At 31.3% G+C, this 8,451-nt stretch overlaps 1 protein-coding gene across 1 annotated transcript; it reads right to left on the minus strand.

Annotated features, from left to right (window-relative positions):
• Positions 1-433: 433 nt before the first annotated feature.
• Positions 434-7,597, minus strand: LOC103485743 (probable serine/threonine-protein kinase PBL5). The gene is made up of 10 exons (XM_008443438.3): positions 7,234-7,597; positions 7,004-7,140; positions 4,987-5,084; positions 3,624-3,910; positions 3,005-3,457; positions 2,713-2,873; positions 2,504-2,577; positions 2,279-2,426; positions 943-1,092; positions 434-806 (listed from the first exon to the last, which is right to left on the minus strand). The coding sequence occupies exons 1-10, from the start codon at positions 7,403-7,405 to the stop codon at positions 729-731; spliced, it is 1,758 nt and encodes a 585-aa protein (XP_008441660.2). The 5' UTR covers positions 7,406-7,597; the 3' UTR covers positions 434-728.
• Positions 7,598-8,451: the final 854 nt, after the last annotated feature.

The following is an 8,451-nucleotide window of genomic DNA, read 5'->3' on the forward strand; positions in this document are numbered from 1 at the left end:
AAACTTTTCTTTAGTAATCTCGGGAGAATTTATAAATCTTGATCGAGATTTCTATATATTTGGATCAAGATTTACTTCCAGTATTGAGTATAAATTTCTATATTGACCCACTCAATTGTTAAAGCCTATTAAATAACCCTAAATGAATATAACATTAATATAATTTTCCACTTTTGCTTAAAAATGTACAATCTAATAGCCAAGTTAACTAAATTTTGTTTGTCAAAAGTCCACCCGACAATTTATGTTAAACTAATTTATGTTGAACTATGTTTGAGACGATAATACAAAATCATTTTAAAAGGTGAGAGACAAGTATCAAATTTTGAAACCTCAACAAAAATAAAATTTTAATACAAATTTTAAAGATTAAAGGGGTAATTTCTCTCTCTTTTTTTTTTTAATGAAAAAACTAACCAATAGAAGGAAGGAGTACAACAAAAACTATAACAATATAATAAATTCATGTGTTTCATCTACATTCATTATGAACAAAACAAACTAGTGCTTTATGTTACAAGAAAAAACATGTGAGGAGTGAAAGGCTAAAGCAAACAAACAAAAAAGAAAAAGAAAGAAAAAAACACTACTAGATCGCTTATTTGTTATAACGAGGCACTAGCTTCCCCCTATATAGTGAAAATGATCATTTTCTCCTCCAAGAAGGCGCACAAACTTGGATCAAATAAGACAATAAGAGTATTCAATTCTAAACACCACTAGATCATTTATTTGTTATAATGAGGTATCAACTTCTCTCCCAAATAGTGAAAATGATCATTTTCCCCTTCAAGAAGGCGCACAACCTGATCAAATAAGACAATGAGATTATTCAATCTAAGAACCACCACAATGATGTGGAGCAACATCAAAGAATACTCAACATAAAAATGGTGATTAAGATCAACAATTTCATCTTAGATATTATGAAAGTCAAATTACCTCTCCCATTGATGGACGGTTCTCAGGGCTTATTTGGACGCATAAGTATGCAGTTCTGGCCATGAGATACAATTCATATGTGTCATATGTCTTTGCAACTCGAGCATCAATCAGTTCATGTAATGCTAAGTTCTCAATTAATGGTTCAGCCTGAAAAATTAAAAGAAATAAGTAGTTGAATAATTAAGAAAGAAGTAGTTGAATAATTAAGAAATGTACAATATTGTAATGACATTATATAAGTATACATGAGGAAATGATAGGAGCAATAGTTTGATATAGAAAATTATGGAAAAAGCAGTTTGAATTGCTAATGAAACAACAATAATGTAGACATTGAGGCATAGTTCTATGTAGTAAGGAAGGGTGACTTTTTTGTTGGTACATTACTTTTGGTGGCCATTTCTCCTCTACTTTCATCGGATTTGTTAAGGATAGCAAACCTCTAAATATCACTGTAATAGTATGATATTGTTCACTTTGGACACAAGTCCTCAGGGTTTTTTTTGTTTGACCTAAAAAGGCCCCATATCTATTAAACTACCCGATGTAGAACTTTGGTCACGAGCCCATTAACGTTAGATATGCATTTGTGGACATAAAGGAAAGAAAAACCTTACCATTTTAGGCTTTGGAGGTTTCTCCCCCACAAATGCTCACAAAGAGGGCCCACTTAATCATGTACTTGTCGAAATATAAACTTGATTTTGGGTTAGAAAAAGTAGACTCAGTCCAAACAAAAGTCCAAATTTTTAGAAATGTATCAAATATTAGAATATTTCTAGAGGAATTACATGAAGAAGATACTTGAGTATAGTATAGAATCCTCTGGAATATATGAGAAAAATTTGTAGTTGTAAATAATATTCTAAGAGAGATATTTGTAGATCATAATATGTTATATAGAAAAATCATACCTATAAACTTAGTGGGGCCAACTAACACAAATAGGATGTCGTAGAATTTGTATCAAACCAAAAGATTAGAAATGATCGATAAGAAAAGTAGCCTCTTTCTTAAATCTCTCTTCCTAATTAATACCCTCCCAAACTCACTCTATTTATAGTCACACTAATAAATATGCCGGCCCAATATAAATCTTACGATCCCAAAAGTATTATAATGGTTGGACGAATAGGCCTCCCAATATAGTACAATGTTGTCTGTTTTCAGACTAAACTCATATAGTTTTACTTTTTGTTTCACTCGAAAAGGTTTGTACCAATAAATAAGTTATCCTTACAACTACACACGATCTTATCAATGTCTAACCAACGTGAGGTTGTTAATATATATCCTCCAACTACTGATAAAATCCTTATAAAAGAATGCTCACCCATTCTCGAAGAGATTGTCCTTGTATATCATTCTTAGCATCAAACACCTTGCGACCAGATATCAATTGTAGCAATACAATTCCAAATGCATATACATCCGTTCTTACTGAAAGAATACCGTTTTCCGCATATTCGGGTGCAACATATCTACATATCACAAAGAAATAGTTAGAATCTTTAGAAATATAACAAACAAGTTGACCTTTAAATGCATAAGTGCTGACCCAAATGTGCCGAGTATCCTTGTATGCAATGTTTCATCTTTTGCCCTCCATTTGGCCAAGCCAAAATCACCCAACTGATTTGACAACAAAAAGACAAAAGAAAAAAAATCGCAGTTCATTTTAACTGAAATGATCTCAATACAGCATCCCTACCCTCGCCTTTCCACAAAAACATCATATATAATGCTTTCAATGGAATAATTATTTACCATAGGAACAAAATCATGTGTGAGCAATATGTTACTTGGACGGACATCTCTGTGTATTACAGGACCTCCACGACATTCTTCATGAAGAAAACGCAGTCCCTTGGCAATTCCAACAGCAATGCCATATCTTTGATGTAGTTCAAGAACTGTAGTCGTTTTACCTATTTAATTACCAAAGATGTTAATAATAGAGGGAAGAAAACCAATTTTGGACAATAATCAATCCCATTAAAAGAAAGCCAGTAGTGATCAAAAGAAGATGAATTTGATCGGAGAGTTTCAAGCTACTCACCAAATAAGTGAAAATCAAGAGACCTGTTGCAAATATATTCATAGACCAGAACATTTAAATTTTCCTTGAAACTATAACCCAACAACATCACTATATTCTTGTGACGAGCAAAACTCAAAACTTGTATCTCGGAATGAAATTCTATAAATCCTTGGCTACTTTCTTCTTTTCGCACTTTTGCAGCAATGAGTTGTCCATTTTTTAGTTCACCCTTAAAAACATGACCATAACCACCTTCTCCTAACAAGTTTGCTGCTGAGAAATCGGAAGTTGCTTGCTGAATTTCAGAAAAGCTAAACCTCATGGTATCCTTCATATGCAAATCAGACCTCATTCCACAAACAGAACATAAAATTGGTGCTTCTGAAGATTTCTGTTGAAAGATGTCCTTATTTGGAAGTTGAACAGTCTGAGAAGCAGTTGCATAAACTTTCTGTTCTCTGGAATCTGTACCTGTAAGACAATACAATAGTACTTTTTTTTATTAAAAAAAGGTACCTGAATTCTATATATTAAAGAACATAAAGGAATATTGGTTTTGAAGAACTTTGTTTTCTTAGCATTAATATGATATCACTTATCAGATAATATGAAGATATGCAAATGTGCAATACCTTACCTATTTTTTCTTGCTGAAAAGATGACTCAGCATCCGATGTAAGGTCTCTAGATATGCTACTGGACGAACTGGTCCAGTTGCTCTGTGATGATGAGCTATCCTGAGAACTACTTTGGAATGAGAAACTTTTGATAGAGAGAATGGACTTTTCACTATCCCTCAAATTCTGTTCATTTGCCACAGTTGTAGTCTTATTTCTCAAAACTCTAACAGACAAGTTATCTTGGATTGCAGCAACTTTGGAAGATAAATGTTTAAGGTAAAATCTCTCATCCCGTCTAAGATGCCTGTTAAAGAGATAATTATCAATTATCATACAACCCAAAACAGAAAATTGGAAACTTGAAGAAGATGCTTGAGGAAACAAGAATGTTCATATATGTCTCTGTGTGTGTGTAAGTATTTACGCATGTAAAATATATAAAAAAACACTGTTATCGTAGTTCCTACCAGCAGACAGAGACTATATATATATGTACAATAAACGAAATGAGTATTACCCAACTTTCTTGGTGTTTCAATATTCAATATTAACAACTTTGCACTAAGAATAAAGATGAAGCAATTACGTTCAAGAAACAGGATGTACAGTTGAATTATATGAATATGAGATCAAAACATTTGACACATGAATTTGAGCAACCATCATCATCATTGAACAAGTCATTTTTCCGCTTGAGACTTTGTAACAATTTTATTAGATGCTGGCCTATAAAAATGTCTAAATATACCAAAGTAAGCTTAGTTCAACAATATTGATATGACTTTCATCCATTAGGTTGGATCCTCCATCCCACTCTTGTATTAAAATAATGCCCGAAGATTAAAATTAACATGTGATATTCAATCTTATATTTTTGTTTCAAATACATTCTAAATCGTTTAAAACTTTCATCCATGTGGTGTAGCAGTTATACAAGTTTTTCTTAAACATTAAACATTAGCCACTGGCTTACTCATGCAAGTTTTTCTTGTCCAAAGAATTTCAGAGGAAGAACTTACATATATGGCCATTTATTTAAATCCAAAAGATATGCAAAGAAAGAACAATCCTGATAAATGGCAACTGATGGGGTTAGTTTTAGTAAAATAATTCAGAAGATAGATAAAACTAATCCCAATTACCGCTACCACATATTTAGTGACATGAATCTCCTGCATATCCACATAGTCTCTTAATACTAGGTTGTTCACAGTGATCATATACACTAGTGATAAAGTAGGGGAACAAATTTTTTTTAAAAAAAAAATGGTTAGAAGAAGACAACATGTAGCAGAGCAGGCATCACTAATTAAAATAGAAACACTAGCTAAATAAAAAGAAAGATTGGGCACGAGTAATCACTACGAGAAACTGCCAAACCTATCGAGTATAACCCAGCTCGCGCTAAAGACCACGATTTCTTGTAGAATAACATTCTTTATGGGGAAACCAGCAGTAATTCTGACTTCAATGCTGACCTGTATTATTGTTACTCCATCGTAAGAAAATCAAGTTTGAAGCAACTGAGGAGCATTGCATATTTATAAGACTTTTCTCATTGTTTCTTTTTCATACGTATAATAGAAGATGATAAACTCAATAAACTAGTGAAGATAAATGGCTAGTTTAAGATTGCAGCACACCAATTAACAAATTGTTCTAGGTGACTTAGTAAATTCTTCTAGATCTCGGTCGATGTAACAAATGTGAGTGAATGATTGGACCTTTCATATTGAAGAAATGAGCAAATGCCTCAATCGCCACGTTTGACGTTTTGTTTTCTATTTATTGTTTTTTAGAATTACACTTATAAACTTCTTTCACTTATGGTTTTCATTTTTTATTATCTAATTGTTTGAAACATTTTCAAAAACCAAGTCAAAAATTCAAGACTATAACAAGTAGTTTGGGAAAACTAATTTTGTTTTGTTTTTTGAAATTTGTCTCAGAATTCAAAAATCCTTTAGAAATTTTACCAAAATAAAAAATAAAAAAGAACCATCATAATTTTTAAAAACAGACAACTACAAATAAAATAGTTATTGGTCGAAAATGAGGCAAAATTATTCTCATAGAAGAGTTCCTGTGACCTATCAACGTCACTGTAACAGTGAAACCATTTTCTCTATTTTGAAACCTGACATTTTGTTAAAACTTATATAATGATCCATGAAAAAGAATAAAAGAATATAAAGAAATACCTGAAAAAGAATTTTATAAAATCAGAAAAGCTGAATAGAAAATTAGAAATTAATATTGCGATTAAATTTTAATCTCTCTTTTTTCTCTCAAAAAATTGTATAGACACACCACCAAGGGCTCAATTATGTTGGGACTTGATGGTATAAATATTAAATATCTAAAATTTCGAGACATGGAAGATTATATTTTGTTTTCTAGATAGGGGAATCAATCTTTTAAAATTAAATATTTGGTTTATTTTAACAGCTTCCTGTTAATGGAAATTTCATCTATTTAAACAAGTCATACCGATATGAAAACGCTCTAAAATTATTTTAAAAATAGTGATTATACGTTAGATAATATATTTAATTAATAAAACATTTTAGAGTTGTTTTCAAAGATAGCAAAATATTCTTATCGATTCGAAAAATTTATTAAAACTACTATATTAATAAAATTGTGTTAATTATTTGTTTTTATGATGAGACTTTTCTATACTCGTAATCATTTGCTAACTTATAGTTACTAAATTTTTCAATGTATCTGTTATAAGTTTCAATGTTGCGTCTAGTAAATAATTTTTTATCTCATAGTCATAATTTTTTTTAAAAAAATGTCAAAACTATCTTTTTAATCTAATATATCGTATATTAAGAAATTTAGAAGTAGATTATAGATTTATTACATTCAAAAATCTTTATTAGACATAAAATTGAGATTTCAAATTATGATCCCATGACATACTTTAAACACTCATGAAAGTTTATGCATAATTAAATGTGTCTAAATAAAACAACAGTTATCATTCAAAAAATAAATAGTTAGAACTCCACATACTTCGCCACCATTTAGCCTAAAAACTTTCCAAGTAATGTGTGTGAGTAGCTTCATCTTTCTTTCCTTTACTTTTCACATTTGTCTAAAACAAGTTCTTTTTCTCCTTTTTTTTTTCTCTACTTAAGTAATTTTATATTTTACTCTTTCTCTACTTTTCACATTTATCAAAAACTTTCATTTTACAACTTTATACACTAAACACAAACCTCCTAACTCCAATTCTATTAACTTAAAACTTATTAGCCCCACTCAGTAGACAGTCTACCCGAACGTGTAATTTAACCTAATTATTATTCCAGAATTTAAAAGTTGAAACAAGATGATATAATAATAAATAAAATAGACAAGGATAGTGAGTACTTAGAAGAAGCATTACCCCTCCTTCTTCACACGTCTCTGCACTTTGCTGAAGCATGGCAATATATGCATCTGCTTTCTTTGAAACTTCTTCCTCCATTGCACGAACGCTGGTTCCAAAAATCGAGTCGGGACAAGCTTTCAATTGGTAACCCACTATCACAAATTACCACACAGAAGATCAAAACAACAAAGCTACAAAATCTGATAATTAACAAGAACAACTTCAAAAAGCAAGCCCAAACGTACACGGATGAGGCACTTTATGAAGAATTCCAAGCACAATAAGCGTATCGCCTCCACGAAGGATGTCGCCTCTCATCCACAAGTTCCTCAGAGTAAGCTGAAGCTCGTGTTCAGTGCGATCCTTAGTAGCATCATAAGCAATGATGATGCGAGACGAAGTAAGAGGAGTCTCCATAGAAACGATTCAAAAAAAAAAAAAAAAAAAAGAATCGACAACTACGGACTGAATCGCAGTAGAAATGGAGTTCCCTTTTATAGAAGAAACAAAAACCAAAATGGAAATCAATAGGGTTAGCGTAATGAAGAACAACTCTGTAAGACGAAAGGGATTTCTGCCCAATAATCAGAAGCATTAGAAAATTTTGATAATTTGGGGGTTTTCCTCTCATTATCGTACTCGTGGAAGAGTTTAACATAATAATTTGTGAAATTGTAGGAAGATATGCTTGGGATATTCTTCGAGTGTGTTAAAAATGGCGGGCAAGGGTCGGCGTCCAAAGAGAAAATTGCGAGGAATTTGAATTGTCGCGGTGGATGCTACAAGCCATTCAGACGCTTCTAAAAATGTAACCAATTTCTTTATGATTTATTTCTTCACTCTTATTTATTTATTTTTACCACCGGTGGTTCCTTCTTGGCAGTTATGTTGTGTTTGTGATATAATAATCTCAATTAATCCTTTCCAAACTGATTCTTAGGAATAAACTTTGATTCCTTAATTAGGATTATTTTGTTAGTTTTTTTTTATTGAGTTATGATACTTGTACAAATAGTTTGAAGAAAATGTTCTGAGTGAAATACTCATAAGTAATACTTGAAGAAACTTAAAGGAAATTGCATTAACATAAAGAAGGAATTTAGGAAAATATATATATATATATATAAGTTTTCTTCCACGGACCTTTTATCCTGAGATTTTACAACTTTCACATCTTTTTGTTGGGATTCGTGCCCTAAATCTTGTGGCATTGTAGTTTATAACTGTATTATACAATCATTTTATTTATCTAATAAAATAAAATACTTTATTTGATATTTAGTTGTATTAACCTACAAAATAATAAACTAATATCTAAGGTTATCTACTATAACCTAAACATGTATGTGGAGACATACAAGTGGATAATAAGTGATGACCTAAATTATCAGTAGTAGATATCTAGGTTGAATACCTTATCCTTGTGACACTACAAATACACGACCTACTTTGTAGTTGTTACA

Source organism: Cucumis melo, chromosome 3 (genome assembly GCF_025177605.1).
Source record: "Cucumis melo cultivar AY chromosome 3, USDA_Cmelo_AY_1.0, whole genome shotgun sequence".
Lineage (NCBI taxonomy): Eukaryota > Viridiplantae > Streptophyta > Magnoliopsida > Cucurbitales > Cucurbitaceae > Cucumis > Cucumis melo.

Bases quoted from the DNA above. Each gene is read 5' to 3' on its own strand.
- LOC103485743 (XM_008443438.3), bottom strand. From the start codon at position 7,405: ATGGAGACTCCTCTTACTTCGTCTCGCATCATCATTGCTTATGATGCT. The intron at 2,874-3,004 runs GTGAGTAGCTTG...GTAATTAAATAG, and splicing joins TCTTGATTTTCACTTATTTG to GTAAAACGACTACAGTTCTT. The intron at 2,578-2,712 runs GTAAATAATTAT...TTGTCAAATCAG, and splicing joins CACATGATTTTGTTCCTATG to TTGGGTGATTTTGGCTTGGC.